Source organism: Siphateles boraxobius, unplaced genomic scaffold (assembly GCF_051911475.1).
Source record: "Siphateles boraxobius isolate OS27281-9 unplaced genomic scaffold, OSU_SipBor_1 66, whole genome shotgun sequence".
NCBI classification, from domain to species: Eukaryota; Metazoa; Chordata; class Actinopteri; order Cypriniformes; family Leuciscidae; genus Siphateles; species Siphateles boraxobius.
Window position 1 is genome coordinate 29950266 of NW_027509193.1, and position 20951 is coordinate 29971216.

A 20951-nucleotide genomic window follows, 5' to 3' on the forward strand; every position below is an offset into this window, starting at 1 on the left:
AATGACTCACTAAACACTATATTCAATGCAATATGTACTCTACCGTGTAAGGTACGATTTTTTTCAGATTTTGAAGTGCCCATCATTCCCCACACATTTTTGTCTGTGAATTAGAGGCCCGTTCACAACAAGAACGATAATTCACTTCAGCACACAATATCGTTTTGTTTATTATAAGCGAGCTGTAATTTTGTCGTCTGTCACTTTAAATACTCAAGCTCTTTAAAGCAGGATAGATTTTGTGATTGGCTGTCATTGTTTTTATCGTTCAACAGCTGGAAAAAATATGTATGAAAAAATATCGTTTCTCTGTGACGTTATCATTATAGTGTTGTTTTCTTTTATATTAAGAACTATATCTTTATCGTTCTAGTTCTCGTCCTTGGTGTGAACGGGCCTTAAGTGCATCATCCAGGTATTTCAATTGAATATTTTCTTGTTGTAATTGTCAGTGTGAACACTATTGCACTACAAAAGGGTATCGGATAGTACAAAAGTACTTGTCTTTACTGTAGGAAATGGACAACCAGTTGACTAACTGGGGTTAATGTGTTACATGCTCGACTATGATCCTTAGCATTATCTGTTCCTTATTATTGAAGTTGTGGACCCGTTAAATATCAAGCTGTTTATTAACTTTACAGACAATGATAAAACTGGATGAAAGAATTTCATTTTGTCCTGAATGACTGCAGCAGCGTGTTATGAGCTTGTTCAAAACCCCTCAGAAAAAAAAAAAAGCACGCACAAAGAAAACAGAGATTCATATCGTTTATTTTTTTCTGGCATGTAAAGTACAAATAATTAAACAATTCCATGAAAAAGTCCTCAAGCGTCTTCAGCTGAAATCCCAGTAATAAATATCCTAAACTAAACTGAAAGGTTTATTTATTTAGTTTTCCCCTTTGTTGTGTGTTTGTTCATGTTTGGAAGTATGAGATTTTTATTCGTGACACACAGACACTGAGATCAGGAGTTTTGCATTTGATCGTTTTTTTATTTTTATTATTATTGTTGTTCGTTTGTTTTATTCTGTTATTCCTGGAAAATGGTTTCAGAAGAACGTTGCTAAGTAACTCTGTGTCCCTCCTAAATAAACTGACACAAAATACAACTGGTTGAGAAACAGAGTGACCACTGACCCCTTTATCTAGCTCAGCGCCATCGCCCGTCCCATCTCCCCCGCTGCGCTTTCTTAGCCAATCTTCTGCTAATCTTCGAGCCCCCCCAAACGACTCTATTATTTCCTAGACAGCTCTCGTAGTCACTTCCACGGCTCTGTATGGCAGCGGGGTGAGGGGTGTTTGGCGAGGGACGCTGAGCCTAAGGCCTGGCTGCGGGACCAGAGCGTAGACCCGCCCCGGGCCCCGATTCACTATGGGGTTTTGAACGTGGCTGGAAAAACAAGACTGTGATTAGATTAAATAATCAAAACGTTTTCATTTAACAAGACAAACAAAACACAGGCATTAAAGGCATAACATCTAGCACACAGCATGTATGTTTATACACTTCAATTAGTTTAATATAGCAGTGCATTCTTTGCCTATGGAGAACTTTTCCCAAATTGTAATTCTAAAGCAGTTTTTTTTTGTTCTGTTTTTTTATTTTATTTTTTTAATCTATTTGTTCCCTTTAAAGAAAAACAAAAAAGGTGTAACCACATTTTGGCAAAATGAAAAGTATTTAAACTTGCAAATATAATGAAATAAACCATAAATATACACAAAACATACTTTCATACGAGGCAATAATAATAATCATAATAATGATAATAAATAGTTTTTAAGTTAACAATAAGTTAAAACTACAAGCTTAAAGTCGCCCAAATAATACAAGTTCATTGGCGCTATATTGATTTTTTTTTTTATCAGTTTAAATTATTTATGTTGCAACAAAAGCTACCACAGACTTTTACAAACACAATTAAACACATTTTGATTGAAAAGAAATAATTCTAACTAATTCTAAAACCTGCATACACTGTAAGAACGGCAACTAATTATAAATAATGGAAACAAATATAAGAAATCGTACCCAATGAAAGGAAACAAAACAAAATATTTGACCCACGTGTGTGTTCTCTATGGCAACATCAACAACACAAATATGCTAAGTTAACGTGTGATTCTGATATGTAAAGGAAATCAATAAATTACAGGAAAAATGATATTCTGAAATCAACATGGGCTAAAACCGATGATATTTTAGACGGTATTCCTTTCACGGTCTTTTAGATTTGCTCTTTTCGGTACCATAGACGGCTGTTTGTTTTAGCTTGCATGGTCAGAGCACTAATAAGGGGGCGGAGGAAGGGATAATGGACATTTTTAGAGACCAGAGCTCTTGGTGCTTGTTTGATTCTTCTAATGAATCTGTTAGTTAACACTTTTTTTTTTTTTCATTTTGTTGTTGTTCATTACATTTGATCCTTTCACTATTCTGCAAACCATTTCAGTGTGACGTTTAATTTCTTTTTTAAAAAATATATATATCTTTTGTTCTCAGTCAATATAAAAACGAAGCACATTGCACTTACTGTTCCATAGGAAAGTTTTTTTGTCTTTTTTTAAAATGATTATTATTGAAGTTGCTCAAGCGGTGCAGTATGTTTGTTTCCTGCCATTGTCCTTGGCTCTCAGAGGGAATGGGGTAAGTGGTGTAGCTAAAGGGTTCGTTGGGACACAGCCAGAGGGACGACGCTGAAGACCCCCCCTCCCCCTTTCGGACTCCAGGCACACTACTGTGTTGCCCTGGTTACTGTATCTATCCCGTTGCTCATTTTAGAGGGTGTACGAATCTTTACATTTAGGATTTTTGTCTCCTCTAGGGCACACCACCGATGAGTTCCAGGATGAGTTGCATTAGCGAAAGAAAAATGTTTTGCGATTGTTCATGTGGCGTTGTAAGCTGAGAGGGGTTCAAGGTATATCACAGTTTTTATACAATGGGAATGGAAAGAGTTTTGAGACACTTTGATATGTTATAATATGTGTGTAAGTGTGTGTGTGCGTGTGCGGTCACACTCTTGCTAAATGTTTCGGACTGACTTTTTTTTCTCTTCATCAGTGACAAAGCTAAAATCCCTTGGTTGGTTAGTGCTTGTGCATAGGAGAAAAATCAGGTGTTGACGATATGATGGTGGAATAGAGAAGATATGTGTTGCAGAAATTAAATAAACAAGAAAAAAAATGTAAACAGTACAATGATAGACATTTGCCTTGTGTGGTGACATACTGGCGAATATAATTCACTATGGATTATTGTGTGAGATTTGATTACATTGATAAGTGCAGCTACATTGTATTATGTCAATTTCTTAACTTTTTGGCGCACTGAAAATGCTGAAGCGTTAAGGTGATTCTTCTTTTTCTTTTTGCCAATACGAGATGAAATGCTCTGGGTGTTCATAGTGTTCGATGTGACGCCATTTAGAGCTTCACTGCACCGTCATTGAAGCAACATTTTTCACTTTAGAGAAACCATAGCATCTTTTTTCTTGCGTAATGCATACATTTGCCTGTCTGCTGATTCTTTTTTTTGTTTTTGAATGTTTCGTATTTCTTTTTTTTGTTTTTGTATTTTTGAAAATGAAATGGTTTCACTGCATGTAAGTCTTAGTCCCCAACCCTTCGATCCCCTCCCTTTACACCGCAGACTGGCCCTCTCTCCCCAAAGTTGAAAACTCTGAAAATAAAAGCCATGCGGTGTGTCCAAAGATTTTCACGATTTAAGAATCTGTAAAAATGTCGCACAAGGTCTTGTTTTTTCCGTAGATATAAAAATATATTAATCTCTAATGTAATCCTTTCAAAGAGATCATTGTCCTCTTTGGCTAACACAGCGTTATTTAGAAAAGCAAAATGTCACTTGATTTGAACACACATTTACATCTTTCAGTTCTTTTCTTCATATAATGTGAAGTTTTGCGATTTTTACAGCAATGTCTCTCCCCGTGGAACGGTTAGTTTGTTTTATCACAGGGCTGTGGACCGCTCGGGCATTGTCATTACTGTATCTAGGGAATTTTACATTTCTCAAAATACTCAAATTATGAGTATTTTGAGAAAAGAATCTTTTTTTGTTTAGCTCATGTGGCTGCGACTTGCTTAAAAGGGTCTTGAGGACACTAAATTTGATTTTATGTTTGATATGTAGCTGTTTAGATATGCTGGGGTTTGGGAAAAGCGAATTATAATGGGATTCCTTTTAGTGAATGGAGCTAAATGTATCTGAGAGGTTATGAAGAGCAAGGGGCGACCAATCCCAGTGGCCCCTGACCTCCATAACGGCTCACATGTACGTCTCAAAGAGCTGACGCAGAGCCTTTCCAACTCTCAAGCCATTCAAAGCTGTTTAAAATGATCCAATACAGTTCTGGATTTTGCGGCTGGACTTCATAATTGGTTTGAAAGACTTCCAAAAGAATTCCAAATACCATCGCCATGGGCACACTGTCGAAATGCCCCTAGTTACACAGACAACTGCATGTGGTGGAATAGATTCTAAATTCTAACTATAAAACTCAGTGGAAAGATACAAGGGGATTCTAGGTTGCCATTTTTTGTGAAGTTTTGCTATGCCCTCCGGTGGAGGTCCGTATGTGTGTGTGTGTGTGTGTGTGTGTGTGTGTGTTGGTGTGTGAGTGTCTCTGTGATGAAAGTTGTCTTTCGGCGTGCTGAGGTGATTGTGATGACCCCCGGGTGACCTCTCGATTTGTGACTACCATCCACACAGTTTGTTCAGTTGCTGTTGGGTTTGAACCTCGAGTAAGGTGTGTGTTTGGTGCCATAAGGCAAGGTTGCAACCTAATGTAGAGCCAGGAAACCGTATTCAAAGTTCTAGAAAATGCTTACATTTTTGGCTATTATAACCACCTTAAATGTTGAATATATAGTTATATCATAATATATATGAGAACACTGTTTTTAACCATTTTTCTCTTTAAAAAAAATCACTGATTCAAAATGCCCAAGTGTAAAAAAGTGACTACATCCTCTGAAGCCAGACAGGAGAGTTACCGGGGCAATATTTTGGGTAAATTGCACATATTTGATTTACTTTTTCTTTTTCTTTGACCAGTTCTTACTTTGCCTGAATTAAATTAAATCTCTGCAGACATTCTCTGTCACATTCATTAGACTGTCCCTCCTCATGGATTTCCCCAGCCTCGCCTCACACCTCTGCTAATTCAATACAGGCAAACATTGGGACTAGCATCTTGTGTTAAGAGAAAAGAAAAACAACTCTACTTGTGTATTTTTGTTCGAAACAACTAAACGCGTGTGTGTGTGTGTATGTGGGTTAGAGAGAGACTCAGTCCAGGCCCATGTAGAGTGAATGTACAGGGAGCTCAGTAGCTCCCCCTACATGTTAAAGAGCAGTAGTGACTAGGCCTTCCTTCAAGCCTTGTGCTGCTTGCTGGTCTTGAAGGAGACCTGCAGGACACGGTCACCCAAGCGGTAGCCGTTCAGGCTGGCGATAGCCATGGCTGCCTCGTCGTAGTTGGTCATGGTGACAAAGCCAAAGCCCTTACATTTGTTGGTGGTGAAGTCACGGATGACCTTGACGTTTGTGACGGCGCCAAACGGCCCGAAGAGCTGCCATAGGACGCTTTCGTCAGCTTCCGGGGACAGGTTGTAGACGAAGATGCACCAGCCAGCTCCAGTGGGCCCGGTCAGGTTGACGCCGGCTAGACTGGTCATGCTGTCAATGGTTATTGGGGAGAATCTGGGGAGGAAAGAAGGAGAGCTACCATGGGTGTCATTCTGAAGTTCAGCACAGCGTGCTTCTCATTACCACATGCTCCTGCCATTTTTGTCTCTTTGAGAAGCAGACGCTCGATCTCCACAGCCTATGTAAGAAAATGGCCCATCTATCATATTATCTAGTCATGTTATCTGGTGACCAAACCAAACTAGTCATATTCCCTGTTAGAAATAGTACACGGAATTCACAATGTTCAACAAAATCACGATACTAAGCAAAACAGAAACCTAGAGAGGGATGAAGGCAAATCAGAAACAAATCAACAGAAAATTGGAACTAACAGAGGAGACGCAAACGGAACCTTGTATGTCCATGCTGGTGGAAAAAAAGAACATTAAAGCAACCAAAACTGAAAAAAAATAATAATGTTAGTTCAATACAGAAATACAGTTTGATCAAGGAATCAACCAAAAGAACAAAAAGGTTCAACAAAGCCATGCCAGAATGTCCTGCTGTGATATCAGCTAAGTCAATCTAGTCTACTGAAATGGTGTTTTCTCAAATCAATCTCGAATGTTAATTCTTAAGTCAGCAGGTGGTATTCCGGGCACTTTGTTTGAGCTTGTTTAGGCATGGATGCTTTTGAAAGGACACCTTTTTTTTTAAATTACCTCTTAACTCCGTAGCTGGCGTTTAGTAAATTGTCGAGTCTGCAATGCAAGAGGGAGAGTGACGGAGGTGAAGATATTAGTTGCAAGATCCAACAACCAGAGCAAAGCGTTTTCATGGAGCCACTTTAGCCACCAGGGGGAGCTCTTTACCGGGCGCCGCATCCACCAATCAGCAGGCGCGACTCGCCCATCGCACTGACGCAGTGCTTACAGAGCCCTCAGGCGATGGATCGAGAGTACTGCGCGCATGTTTGTGCTTCTGAATGCATCCGTGCCATGACTGATTCAGGCACACTGTGTTTTATCTCTTAAGCAGGGCAGTCCTTTTAAAAATGTACACACTGCCTCAGTTAGACCCATTGTGATTTGTCAATCCCCCTGATGGCGTGAACGTGCTGCAGTTTAAAGGAAAACCGTCAGAGGGAGAGTAGGCAGCGGTAGAGGTGTGTGCTGAGGGTGGAGGCAGTACCTGAAGCGTTGAGTCTGGTGGTGCAGAGGGCCGGTGTAGCGACGAGCAGCTGTCTGGTAAAGCTGGGTGAGCAGGGCCTGTCCCGTCTTCTGACTGGGGTTGTTGGCGAACTTCACGGTGATGGGCTCGGCGGCACCCAGCGGCTTTTGACCGTTCAGGCCTTTGATGGCCTCCTCTGCCTCATTTCGTTTATCGAACCGAATGAAACCTACTCCGCGCGATATACCTGCTCCGGACAGAAAGCGACGTAATGTAAGCACCGTGAATTTAAAACAAATGGCAGATAAGTGTGTCATGTGGACACAGGGCTAAACCAGACTTTATACTACAGTGCTTTATGATCTACTCTATAAAGCAGACACAGAAAAAAGTTAATATAAGCATGCAACAACAACAAAAAAACCATTACATTACAGTATAGTTAAAGAGAAAAAAATATGGGCTTGACTTCCATTGGGAATTTGGCTTTTGGTTAACATCAAATTTATTCAAATTATATAGTCATTAAAAAACAATGTAGATTTTAAATCCGGAAGACTAAAATTGCGTAAAAAACATCAAACTTCACCAGTTTTCCCCTACAATTAAATCTAACACATGCTAAAATTGTCTTCAATGATGTTCAAAACCACATACCTCTGTTAAAATCTCAGAAAATTTAGTTTAGGATTTCATGACCCTTTAAAGAGAAAAAAAATATGGGCGGGACTTCCATTGGGAATTTGGCTTTTGATTAACGTAACATTTATTCAAACTAATATAGCCATTAAAAAATACAAAAAATGACTACAACTTTAGCTAAATTTAAAACAAAAATAAAATAAAAACTAATTCAAAATATCATAAATACTATTTCAATTATACTAAATTAACACAGCCAAGAATGGGCATTAAAAATATAAATGGGGTCAAATTTGAGTTCATTTTAACTGTGAAGCATATAGCCTACCCTATTTTTTTCCCCGTCACATCCAGAGCTTTAATTAGATTTGTAATCCTCCCCCAGGGTGCGTACGCTGTTTGTGGAAGTGAGGTAACGTTTACCTGTGACCTGGTCTACCAGGATGCGTGAGGTGATGATCCTTCCATACTGGGAAAACAACTGCTCCATGTCTTTCTGACTCATGGTTTTGGGCAGCCCGCTCACATACAGGTTGGCATCACGTATGGAAGCTGAGCTGGGTCTGGCGTAGGACACCTACACACAAAAAAAATTGGAGCTGCAGTTTGGGATTTGTAATATTATTAAGAAGCATGCATCAAGACAGTTGTGACAGTCCTAAAACTCTCAGCAGTGCAAAACTTTCAAGTGTAGTCGAGGCGGATATGTCACAGCAGTGCCACGCTCAAAGGCGAGACATCCGCCCACTCTCTCTCATCCCTCCTTCCTTGAAATCCACGTCTCTGCACTTGAACCAAACCCGGTTCTCTTATTAAACACTACTTCAGCTTCGCAGTGCTCCTGACAGCAGAAACACGAACCCACTCTGACATTCACACTCCCCCACCCCCCAAAACACTTCGACACCCTCTGAGCTGATTTGAGACCAGCTCCCTCAGGGAGTCGTGAGGAAAATTTGATGATATTGGCTGTTTTCTAGACGGTGATTTTCCACGAGACAGCAGCATTTAGAACCTGTTCCGCTTTGGGATGTGTCATATACATGTCAATATAAAGTCCAATTAGGCATTTGTTTTGACGTTTAAATATTCATCTCATTTTTATATTCCCCTCTATATTTCCTAAAAATCCCCCACCGAGCCGTCTTAGTCGTATTTGAGATGCGAACAGATTTTTCTCATAAAATATGTATATTTATGAGTTTCTGGTGGAAAGGGGCTGACTTTGATTGATGGTGTCAGTGTTTGCGCATGTGGTTTTTTGAGATAAAGAGATTGGCCCCCTCCTTCTTCTCCATCTCTTCTTTGTCTTCTCTCTCAAGGGGAAACTGCTCCTCTGGCAACCGGCAAACCAAGTAAACAGATTACAAGATGTCCAGCGTCCCTGACAACTCCCTAACACGCCCTCACTAAATACTAAATAAAAAGCTCAATACCAATTCATGCTAATGGAAAAGCACAATCCCCACTTTTCAAAAACTCTCGATTGTTTTTATTCAGCAGCATTACACATGCAATTTATACTTCTCATTTATATGTGGACATGTTACTGATATTATTATTATACAAAAACTGTTTAACCTTTATTTAAAAAAAAAATCTTGTTACTCATATTTTTCTTTCTATTTTTTTCTACATTTGTATTTTATTTATTTTTCTATATTATCTCTTTTTTACTTTTTTATTTTTATTTTTTATCTTTCCAAAAATATATGTTATAGTCTTTGTTCCAATGGTGTTTTTCATCTAAATTAATTTAACATAACATAATGTAATTTTATATTTACCTTTTATTATTTTTCTAAACATTTACTTGCCTAAAAGCCTTACACTCTTTTTACTGCCCCCCCCCCCAGACACACACACGCACACACTTATTTACTAATATATTTTGAATCTAACTCATTTAACTTTATATTGAATATAATTTAATATAAAAAAAATTATTATTTTTTCTTAACATTTATATTAGCTTTATAAAGCCTAACCCTTTATAACCCCAACCCTATCCTGTTTCCAGTGCTCTTTTTACTTATTTACTAATATATTTTTTTTCTGTCTTTAACCATTTTCTTCAATGGCGGGCTCTAGAACAAAGCATTTAATTTCACAGATTTGAATCTGATGACCTTTTATGTGTGCGATTAAAGCAAAAAAAATAAAAATTAAGCGAGTAAACTTGTTTTTATAAAAAATAGGAGTCTATTTTAAACGTGTTCAAGACACTCTACTACGCCCAGTCAAGTTATAGCATGCTTCGCCATCAGACCTTGGCAGAATGATGTGTTTTTCCACCATATGCGTGTTTAAGTCTTGCAGGCCAGTATGACTAAGCAGCGGTATTGTTGAGGTAGGGGTGTAATTGTGCAGTGAGTGGGTGAGTATACAGCAGAGACTGGAGGGGGGAGATCTATTGGAGGGATGGGATGCTGCCCCATAATTAACCCTCTCCCTCTCTCTCCCACAGTACAGATGGTGCCTGCAGCCCATATGGCTCCTAATCCTGTCATTGGCATTCGGCTCCCTCCTAGCCTTTGCTACTGCGCCCCGTCACCCTCCCTCCCGCGCTCCCTCCCATCCTCGCTATCGTCTCTACCTTTCTAACAATGCTGTATTGACATGGAAAATATGACATTTGCCCAGCTTAAGGATTTGAGGGCAGTGGGCACACGAACGTTGAATGTCACAGAACGATGCTAGATGAATCCACTGAACAAACAAGACGATTAGGACAATAGCAATCGGTTTAAATAACTACGCCAATAATGTTCGCCCATGGCCTGCAGTCATTATTCACCGGAATAACAGTGCGTGATTAGACTGTATGTTTTGGAAAAGACTATAAGGAATGGAACTGCTCTGTATGCAGGGCTATATCATACAATTTACATCTATATCTCCTATATGAATGCATGCAAGCACACGCTAAGTCCGCAGAAGCTGCTTAACTGCGGATTCTTGCGGATTTGTTGCGATCTTTGATGTGTGGTGATCAGGTGGAGAAGCGGACTGACTGTTTAATCTCTCACTTTCAGAAGCCCAAGCGGACCTTTCCCCACCCCAAAACCCAGCTGAATTGGGCACAAAGAAGGCCCTAATTAGCCAAGATTGGAGGCAGATGGGGCTCTACTCGCTGACCTCCAAGCCTCACATTGCGTCTCCCTAATTACATTTCCATCACAATCACCTCTGCACACAACCCTTTGCTTTCTGACCTCCGCTTTCTCTTTTCTTCTGCTCCTTTTGTCCCCGCCACGATTCCTCCCACCGCCCCTCCCTTTCACCTCCCCTCCTGCTGTCACGTCTGTCTTGGGCTCTGCTTCATTCCCTACTTCCTCCCCATCGAGCGATTTGAGGAGCTTGGGCTCGGTGAGGACGGGTTCTCTTACTTTGATTGTTTTGGTCTGCAGTTTGAGACCATTGAGCGTGTTGATGGCCTTGTCGGCATCATTGGGGTCCACGTAGTTTACGAAGCCGTAACCCAAACTCTGGCCTGCAATAAGACAAACAAGAATGCACTTAAAAAAAAAAAACACCCTTTAATGCAAAACATTTCCTACCGAATCAAGATATGCTGCGTTGTTACCTGTGATCTTGTCTCTGACTAGTTTGCAGGACTCGATTTCTCCGATACTGCCGAACAGGCTCTTGAACTCCTCCTGGGTCATGTTCTGAGGCAGGTAGTTGACAATCAGGTTTGTTTTGCTGTCGTCCGCGGCACCGTTAGTGCTAATGACGGGGCCGTTTGGCAGGCTGGTTCCGCTCGGACCATTGGACACCTGAGTTTCCATGGTGCTAATTATCTGCAGGTGGAAAAATTACAAATTAAGACTAAGACAGTGCAGTTTGGGTGAAAACGCATAATTTGAGGGGCGTCCTCTTTGAGAGGTTAAAAATCAATGTGTCTGAGGGGTAGAGGGCTGCAGGAGAACAATATCCCACCTCCCCTCCTCTTATGACCTCCTCCCTCACTTCAACTCTCTCCATCAGCCCCTGGCCCTGCAGATGTCACAGTCCTTTCACTCTTTCCCAGCCCCCCTTTATGCTTATCCAGGGTCACACAGTGTTACGTCACTAGCCTCTGAGAGGATGACGGTGTGGGCATGAGGATACTTGTCATTTCAACTTTGCTAACATAATTGTTCTTATTTCTTTTAAAAAATGGTAGTCTAGACAAATAAAGACGAGAAGATGGCGTTGGCACCTTGTTTATGTGAAAAGCGTGAGAGTGTGTGTGCGCGTCTGGGTCTTCGGTTCATCCGTGTTGCTGTGGAGCACATGATGTTTAATTTGGCCTATAGGGTATTTTCAACGAACAGATGTATGCAGGTTGTAGACACTACTTCTGTCTTTAACGGTCCCTTTCTGTCACAACGTACGACTGGATTTCTCCTCATCGTACCGCAAGCAATCCATCCTTTTTTATATCTTTTGTGACTTATTTTGATTTTTTAAAAATAATTTTCCCCAAGGCTGGTACTCTCTAGAATTTACAAATGGGCATGTGTAATATATGTCCATAAATTAGTCATCGTAAGTTGACTGAAAGCACTCTTCCCTCGGAATGGCCCCTGGGGTGGAACAGGGTGTCTTAATCAACAATGCATCCCCCCCCCCCCCCACACACACACACAATCAACAGGCACAATCATATGCCACAAGTGTCCCTCTATGTTTTTACACTATCAGGGGGAAAAAAAGGTGCAAAAGCTGTCACTGGGCTGGAACCTTTTCAAAATGTACCTTTAAGGCACCAATATGCACCCATTATATGTTCCTTTTGAAAAGGTACCAGCCCAGTGACAGCTTTTTGTACCTTTCTTTTTGAGAGTGTATGATGCAAATAATTAATAGTAGGAATGTAATTGAAAATAAATGAAATGATAATGATATCCAATTAAGCATTAACGATTAGATGTGCAAACAGGTGAATTCCTAATAGTGTAGGTAGTCTGTTCTTTTGTTCTCCCTTCAGTATTGCCTCTCTAACGCTCTCTGTCTCTTCAGTGGAATGATTTATTCGTGCCTTGAGCCTTACCTCAAACCAAGTTGCCCAGGTAACAGCAGCTTGACGACTGTTGCTATTGGCTGGCTTCTTGACTTTTAGCAAACCTCGCACATATGTGTGCATGTTGTGTATGCGCTTGGAGTTGTGTGTTCGAGAACTAGTGCTCGGTTAAAATCACTTTTTGTCTCGCATTAATAAAATAAGCTTTCGGGGCCGCCAGAATTTATATCTCAGGCAAATTGACACTGACAAGGAGAAAGCTCAGGGAGGCGAGTTATTAAAGCGCTGCAAACATGGATCTAGGCAAAACTGACAATTTCACTGTCACCCGAGCAGGAATTTCCAAGAAAAGGTCGTTCGTTTGATCAATCAAATAGCGATAAAATGGCATCTTTTGTGGCAGTAGCCCATAGCCTGTATAGTTCGGGAAAAATCTCGGGTTCAGAATGTAAACCTACTCAAACAGGCACTGTCTAAGCGTTGACACAAACAGAGCGAGTCTTGACACAATGTGACAGGATCAGGGCAAATGTGATTCGTGAACTGAAGTAAACCTCCCTATGGCAAGCCACCCATCCTCAGCGACAAATGTAGTGAGTTACACAACGCACTGGCTCTTCGGCCACACAGACTGACACGTACACTGTCTTACAGCCCAGATACTGTCGCCAGCACAGCAGAGGTAGAGGTGGATGAGCGCTTCATCCCAAAATACATGACTCGCAGAGACAGGCGAGACACACCCTCCCACTGTGCTCCTTAAGCATCACACACCTTATCAACTGTCCCTGAATTTTACGCTATTTAAAATAGGGCTTACGAAACAAAACGTGGCCATGGAAGCAGGCTTTGACGTTCCTGTCCCAGCCTGTACTTTTCTATTTCTGGGAGAGTTCTCCCTCAATATTTAATGCACTGCATCAGCATCGCCTACACAAGAACCCAGACTCACACGCAAACAAGAGCCCTTCATCTCGTATACGCAAAACCTATTACCTTCCCACCAGCGCGCTGATCAGGATAAATGACTGCAAAGATTCCTCTTAGTGAGTCTGTAATTAGAGTCTGCTGAAATGATTGTCAAGCCTTGACAGTCAGACAGAAGGGGAAATTTCATTCGATTTTTTTCCCCCTGAAAAATGTCCTGTTGAATGTCACAATACACAAATGTAAGAAGCCACTTGGTTTAACTGCTGCCAAATTTGTTAGATGAAATAAAAATATAGATGAATTATAAGTTAAAATACATTTCCATTACCTACAGTCATAAACGCATCATGCCAGAGAACGCTATTTACAAACAGGCCTGAAAGCAGCATGAGATAAAGAGCAATCTGACTGTGAAGAGTATCGGCTCACGTCACTTCCTTAATGTCCCTGTGCAGTGAGTGAGGAAGCCATTTTCTTAAAATAAACACAGTCTTGCACAAGATCCTGTGAGGTAAACAAATAAAGCATAAGGCTGATCTAATCTGTTGCTGTATGTATCATGTCAACGTTAATTTTCAAACTGCCAGGGTCAGCCAGCGATTCCCAGCATTGTCTGTTAACGTTGGGCTGTAGCCCATTAATCTGTATTCGTGACATTTCTAATGCCTAATGCAGACCATAATTTTTATAATTTGTATTTCATAAGCGTACGCGTCTGGACGAGCATCCTGACTGAAATGTGAACGCTAGATTGCCAATAGGCTGTTTCAGTAACCGATTACAGGATTATCTTAAACAAAAGGCATTAGCCACACTCTCACTGCAGCTTAAGGGATCACAGTGGCAGCTGTAAAACAACAGGACACAAGTCAAAACTGAACGGATAAACCATTATCGTTGTTGTTGTTGTTTTTTTCGGTGAATCGGGTTAATTTCGCTCGTGAAATTTGCAGCGCGATAGATAATCGATTTATCGCGCGAATGAACAATTATTCATTATATCTTCACTAATAGCGTTATTATTTTTTCTAATTTTTCTACTATGTTAAATTATTAGTAATTTTGCAAGACCCCAGAAAACGTTTAACAGAGGGAAAGGCGCTTGCAGTGTTCATGCTATACTCTTTGGTTGCTATCCAGAGTGCTGAATTCGGGAGTGGCTCGACATGGACAACAACCTTCAAAATATCCTCGGTGCCGCGGACTTCATTTTATCAAGTGGACATTAAGCTCTTGATGTCGTCTTTATAAATAAACACCTCTACGAATCGTTTAAAATCGTTATCCTCTCGTCCTTTGATTGGACAAGTGCGCGTGTGCTCTGTGGGCATTCACAAATCCGAGCTCCTTTTTGCTGAATAAACGTATTGACACAACCGAACAAAAGAGCCACCCGTTCCTCCTCTACAGAGACCATGGCAGCACTATGAATATTAATGTAAACAGTAGCGCTTTGTGTCGAGGCCAGAGGCTGCGGGCTCTCCGGGAACAATGAACATTGCAACTGCCTTCACTTTTAGATTTTCTACAAGACAATTTATTAATATTAGGCTAATAATAATAATAAATAATACAGAAAACATAATAATATAGCTCATATACCTTTAAACATCAATAATGTCATTCAATAAATGCATATATAGTCTTTCCTATATATATATATATATATATATATATATATATATATATATATATATATATATATATAAACTTAAATGGTCTTGCCGTAATATTTAGAAGTTAATGTCATTAAGTTGCCTATAAAATCAGTACTGTATAATGAGCGGTTCGATTCGCAATAAACGAGGCCTGTGATCCTATAACGTGCGTAACGCCCCTGACAGATTAAATACTGTGCACCATAACGTTTTTTTTTAACGCCGTATTTTTCTTTGATTGACAACCCTCTTTATTAACGGCTAGTGAGGAGCTCGTATGTTTAGACCGTTGTGTTGTGTTGTGTATCGTTGTGATGTCCTTGTCCTTGAATTGTGTACGCGCCTGGAGAAGGTTATCTGACTCAACGGTTTTATGTGCTTGGCACTGCGGTAGAGGCTCGTGCTCACGGAGGACTGCGGAACTACAAGCCGAAGGGCCCGTCGTTCATCCATCACACCATCTATTGAGAATTTAAATTAAAGGAAAGCGCGTCGATTCGTATAGCCTTTTCTTTGAGGTCACTATAAAAACAAAGCATGCTGTCCTTCACAGCAGACAATTTGTCAGGAACAGAGGCCTCTAACCTCAAACGCAAAATGACAGGTTTGAGGTTTGTGTAATTTTTAATAGTATTAAATTACAAATTGAGCCTTCATTGTAACGAATCTAGCGTTTAGTATTAGCTATCACGTCTTCTGGCAAGAAACAAAGACGATTAACCTGACAATACACTTCATGTACAGCAGGCCTGAAGAGTTAAACGTCATAAATTAATCCTAACATTTTAATCGCTCATTCATGGATCCGTTTCAAACACCTGTTCGTATTTACATGAGCTGTTGTTATTGTTTTCACAGAAAATCTACGTGAAGATGGTGACTCTGAGCTCGTGCCATTGCTGTCTTCTTTTCGAGAAGACACGCCCAAAACGCTTTCCCTCAGGCCTTTGTATTCCCCTCATATTGCTTATTTACACTCTCAGTGTCGTTATATTTTTGGAGAGAAAAGGACGGAAACGCAACTCGAGAAGAAATCGATGACATTTGCCCGTTTCCATACGTGACATTTGGCAGTTTCCTCTCTCGCGATCTCTTATGTAGCATCGCAAGCCTTAGGAATTTTGTCCTGCCTGATTCTATCCAAACCAGTGGATGCATAATATCTCCCCTCCCCCTCTGAGTGACTCGACCCTTTTCTTTGCCTTTGCTCTCGATGGGCTCTCAGCCTCCGAGGCATCGTGTTTTGTCTCAGAGATTCAGTCTCGAGCATCCTTTCTGAACGAGGAATCTGCCCTCTTACGCCCTTCTGCCTCCGCCGCACCTCAGCTATTTCTGAGGAATTCCTCAGCGCTCTATGTTAATAATGGCTAATTATCGCTTGAATGCGTTTAATTAACGGATGTAGAAATTAATGGATGTTGCGAAGGGTTTCGCGTATATACGCATTACGATTCAAGACGAATGATTCGTACGGCTGGAGAAAGCAATGTTTTGATTCCCCTCAGAAAACGAAGCGAGCTCGGCTATAGCGATGGTCGCGCATGCCTGTATCACATTATTTAAATCCTGGGGTAATCGTTCATCTTATTTACGGAATCCGGGATTAGATGTGCTAGTATGTTTGCGTTTTTGACCAAATGTTGTGTATAGCCTATTATTTGAATCGCTTGTATTTAAATAGCCTATATTTTAAGATTAATTTTAATGTCTAATTAGCCTATATGTTTGCTTTCTCAATTTGAATGTCTTGCACTGATTGTAGTAGCTACATGCTGTGAGGCTGTTACAATTGATTTTCTGGTGGTGCTGTTATTGTTTTGTTATGAGACAGACCAAAAAAAAGAAGAAGAAGAAGAGAGAAGGTATACGTACAGTAACCATTCTTGATGTACAAAGATGATAGTGATCTAGGTCCTTCGATTTGCAGGTCTTCAGGCCGACTCGCAGATATTTTGCCGTGGTGTGGCTCGAGAAATGCAGATGTCAGTTTTCCAAACGAAAAGAAAAAAAAAAGAAAAAGGAAAAACGACAGTCTTCGCCCAGGAAATCTCAGCCCGTGCGATTGTAGGTTTCCTCAGTAGTGTGAAAATGAGGAGAAGGGGGTTTTCTTCAGGATGATGATGAGAGAGAGATGTCTCTCCGTGTGGCGTGGGCGATGGTTCAGAAAAAAAGAGAAGCAGTGATCCCCAGTAGGGTGTGTCCAGGGGAGGGTGTTGTGGATCTGCTGTTGTGTGTGTATTTCCCAGCTCCTCGCAGGCTCCTTCTGTGCCTCTGCTGCAATGTTCTTCTTTTATGTGTCCTTCTGGCTGGCAGAGCTTGCTGCTGATTGGCTAATTGCGCAGGGAGGGTACTACATGGCAGCCATTGCAATGCGCTCGTCTCCCATTATCCCCTTCAGGAGAGATCACCGAGAGCCCCCCGTCCCTCCACCACCATCTCTCCACTCTTTCCTTTTGCCCTCCCTTTCTTCCTGCCCCCCAACACGCATGCAGAGCTGAGTGAATAGAGCTCCACCTGCACTCTGAACAGATGGGTGCAGAAAAAGACAGGAGCCATGCTTTCTCCTTCTCTTTGCCCCTCTCTCTCTCTCTCTCTCTCTCTCTCTCTCATCCCCTTACTCATGCCTTTTTTCCTTTCTTGATTTCACATAATTTGTCCTTCTTCTCAGATTCCGTCCTGTAGTCTGGCGCGCTGCGTTTTCTAAGAAAGCAGAGTAAATGGCCTGAGTAAGTCTTGCCGTTTGTTAAAAAATGAGAATGCAAGAACGGCCGTGCGAAGGCATAACTGTGTGAAGGTCATTTCTGGACATAACACGGCCCACTGTTTAAATACCCGCCTGTACTTATTTAACCATTTATATCCTAACAGGTGCGTGTTGAATGCGTAGATTACATAATCACACAAAGGCCAATGCCTACAATGAGAAAAATCATCTTATTTATTATACAATATGGATTAAGACATCATCTTGGGTGTCAGTGTCATATAGATGTCACACATTATTAATTGTTGTATAATCGCATGCAAAAAAAATGAAATCAGAGATTTGAGAATGAATGCACACGTCTCTTTATTGTCCCTCATTGGTGCTGATATTAAACATCGACACACTGATTGCAGCAGTTGTTATCTCAAGCTCCCTTCCCCCCCATTTCCAGTCTAGGGAGTGGGTAGAGCTCACTGAGACAGGCTGTTTGGTCTCATCTATAATGCATCTCCTGCCCCAGGACTTGATGTGTGACAAATGACCTATTTCTGCACAGACCCCCACAGGGCCTTGACCTGAGGAAGCATGCTCGGTATATCTCTGTTATGCAGATGATGCTGGCAGCTTCATGGGTGCGAGTCTCCGCTGTGTCTGTATGGGTGAAGTTGAAGGAGATGGTTGCAGAGCATGTAGGCTTATGGAAATATACGCTTCGCTGATGAGGTGTGAGGGGGTTGTCATTCCCACTAGAGATGGTGTTTATTTTCATCTGTTTATATGCGCACCGGAGACCACGGGTCGCAGGAACTCACCTACATCTGCATCGGCCTTGGATGACCTTGTGGAAACGGTTGTGTGCGCGCGTCCTAGGCTGGAGTTCTCTGTATTTATGCAGATTGTAGACAGTCACAGCACAGGTATCAGGAGTCAGAGAGGTACCGAGTGGGTGGTATTGTCGTTGGCGGGCAAATGCGCTGTAATGCAGATCAGAAAAACAGCATTTTCTCGTTGTGTCTACTGTGAGTAATATACACAATTATATATATTTTGGCTGATGAGTTCTTAGGAAATCATCTGAGATGGGCTGAGTGGGCAGATGCGTTCAAACTCATTAACCTTTCGATAGTCTCGGGGGCGCCGAATGTTGTGCATTTCTGGGTTAGGGGTTAACAGTTAAGGCCAAGCATTCTCCAGTAATCTTGACTCAATCGGGCGCTCTGACATGGATTGCGATGCCTCACTCTGTTGCCTTTCGTCCTCCTCTCTGATGCTCCCTTTCACTTTCAGTTCTTCTTCCTCTCGGTTCTTGTCCCGCATCTCTACCCCAGTCAGATTCTGAGTGTGGGCCCTGTCTGATATTTTACATAATTGCCTTACATAAGTAGCCAGCTCAGCTCAGAGCTTGGATGATATTAGTGGCGATGAATATTGCATGAGGAAGGCACTCGTTAAGCGTTAATAAGAGGATCGAGATGGGCCCCGCTGTCAGTCTGTCTTAACCCCGCCCACTCTTCTCTGTCAAGTCGCGACTTTCCTCAGAGTGGCGACCGAGTGAGGGGGAAAGATTGCGTCATTATAGGTGCGGGTGTTGTTTTCTGCTTTGTGAGCTGAATAAAGGCAGCACTTGTGGCACAAAGAGAACAGGTCTGTTAGCTGCCTACGGTTCTGCACACACCCCGTTCACACTTAACGTGAATAAACCAGCTTAATTGCAGAGGCTCATTAGGGGTCTTTGCTGGCAGTGGGGCGACTGAATCCAGCCCGTGGGTAAGAGGGCATCTGAAGCACCCATTCACAACCCTGATTCAGAGGATCAAGCAGGGCAGTTGCTTGAAGCTCTTTCAGTAATTTCACTGATGATTTTTAATGTTCAGGAGCCCCATCCAGAAGAGCCGATTAAGAGACTGGTGCTTTTGTCCCCCTTAGCATTACGGCATTAGAGATTCTAAGGATCTCTTTTGCTCTTTCAAATATCATTGATTTTCGTCACTTTTTATGGCCATCCAAATGTTGGTGAGATCACTGGTGGAGGAAAGAAGGAACTATACACTTGTTTTTTGCATTTGCAAATTGTGGATTTACATTCATGGGAAGAAAGCATGTTATGATCGCGCTGAATCTACTTAGCACCAGCGCAGGAGATATGATTGTGTGAAACAGATGTGTTCCATTGCTACAGCTAGTGTTATCCCCCTTATTATGTTCTGAGGTAACGGATTAGAATGGCTCAAATGTCTGTGCTAAAGAAGATTTCTCATGGATCTGTATTGCCAATTGGCAGTCTTTTAAAATGGCTTAATTTGTATAACGCTATGATGTTATTCCTTTAAAATGTGCTTATGTTACATATCAGTTTGCATAAAATACATGCAAATTAAACCAAACATGGTTCAGATGAATAATTAATCAGTTTAATGATTATTTCATTTCAGTATCATCCATATCATGACCACTACAGAATACTCTTGAATATTCTCTCCAGTGCTTTTTTCCAGTGCTTCAATATTAGTTCTATCTCTTTTACAGACATCTTATCCCCAATTAACACTCGAGTGCTAAATTTCAGCATAATTTGGACTTCTGCTTAAATACTGAAAGCGGTAGCACAGGATGTAAGAACATATAATAAAGAGGAATCTCATTACCCAGCTATGCTGAGCGTGACGGCTCATATAATCATAGTCAATACACTGTTTGGCATTTGTTATGACAGTATATCATAAAGGGTCCTGACTCATAGGATGCCATTATGTTTAGTTGATATGTAACTTGGTGACACCTACAGAAATATGTGCAAGCTGTAAATCACACTAGTCAAAGTGCGCCTTAAATATACAGTGGTGTCCAAAAGTATGAGACCACTTGAAAATCTGAGATGATTTTCAATTAAACTTTAAACCAAAGAAATGTTATGACATCAAATGAATAATAAATTTGTGACATTCATCATGACTCTTTGTACAGATGGTCAGATGTTCTTCTATTGAAGCTCAAGAAGGTCTTCGGATCATCTTAAATCATGCTGGGGAACACGATTATCAGGTTTGACATACTGTGCAGTTCATGCAGCTTTAGTGCTAATGCCATTAATGCAAAATCAGAAGTCTTCCTAATAAAACATTTCTCACTTACATAAATGTTATGCATTAGGGTGGAATGATATTCAAACCGAATCAAA

General features: G+C 41.1%; 1 protein-coding gene across 8 annotated transcripts; it reads right to left on the reverse strand.

Annotated features, from left to right (window-relative positions):
• Nucleotides 1-753: 753 nt before the first annotated feature.
• elavl3 (ELAV like neuron-specific RNA binding protein 3) lies at nucleotides 754-17654 on the reverse strand. 8 transcript variants are annotated; one of them, XM_077213491.1, is made up of 7 exons: nucleotides 16939-17654; nucleotides 11057-11273; nucleotides 10860-10963; nucleotides 7894-8047; nucleotides 6850-7075; nucleotides 6381-6419; nucleotides 754-5730 (listed from the first exon to the last, which is right to left on the reverse strand). In XM_077213491.1, exons 1-7 carry the CDS (start codon nucleotides 16945-16947, stop codon nucleotides 5403-5405), a joined length of 1077 nt encoding a protein of 358 aa, XP_077069606.1. In that variant the 5' UTR covers nucleotides 16948-17654; the 3' UTR covers nucleotides 754-5402. The 8 variants fall into 8 exon arrangements, with proteins under 8 accessions (XP_077069606.1, XP_077069604.1, XP_077069605.1 ...); XM_077213489.1 differs by having other exon boundaries at nucleotides 3368-5751; nucleotides 16939-17333; XM_077213490.1 differs by having other exon boundaries at nucleotides 3368-5730; nucleotides 6850-7078; nucleotides 16939-17333.
• Between the last annotated feature and the right edge of the window lie 3297 nt (nucleotides 17655-20951).

What these genes read in the sequence shown, in the direction of transcription:
- elavl3 (XM_077213488.1), bottom strand. An exon ending in AGTCAGAGACAAGATCACAG is followed by an intron (nt 10,964 to 11,056) that starts GTAACAACGCAG and finishes GTCTTATTGCAG; the next exon opens with GCCAGAGTTTGGGTTACGGC. An exon ending in CACCAGACTCAACGCTTCAG is followed by an intron (nt 6,420 to 6,849) that starts GTACTGCCTCCA and finishes CTTGCATTGCAG; the next exon opens with ACTCGACAATTTACTAAACG.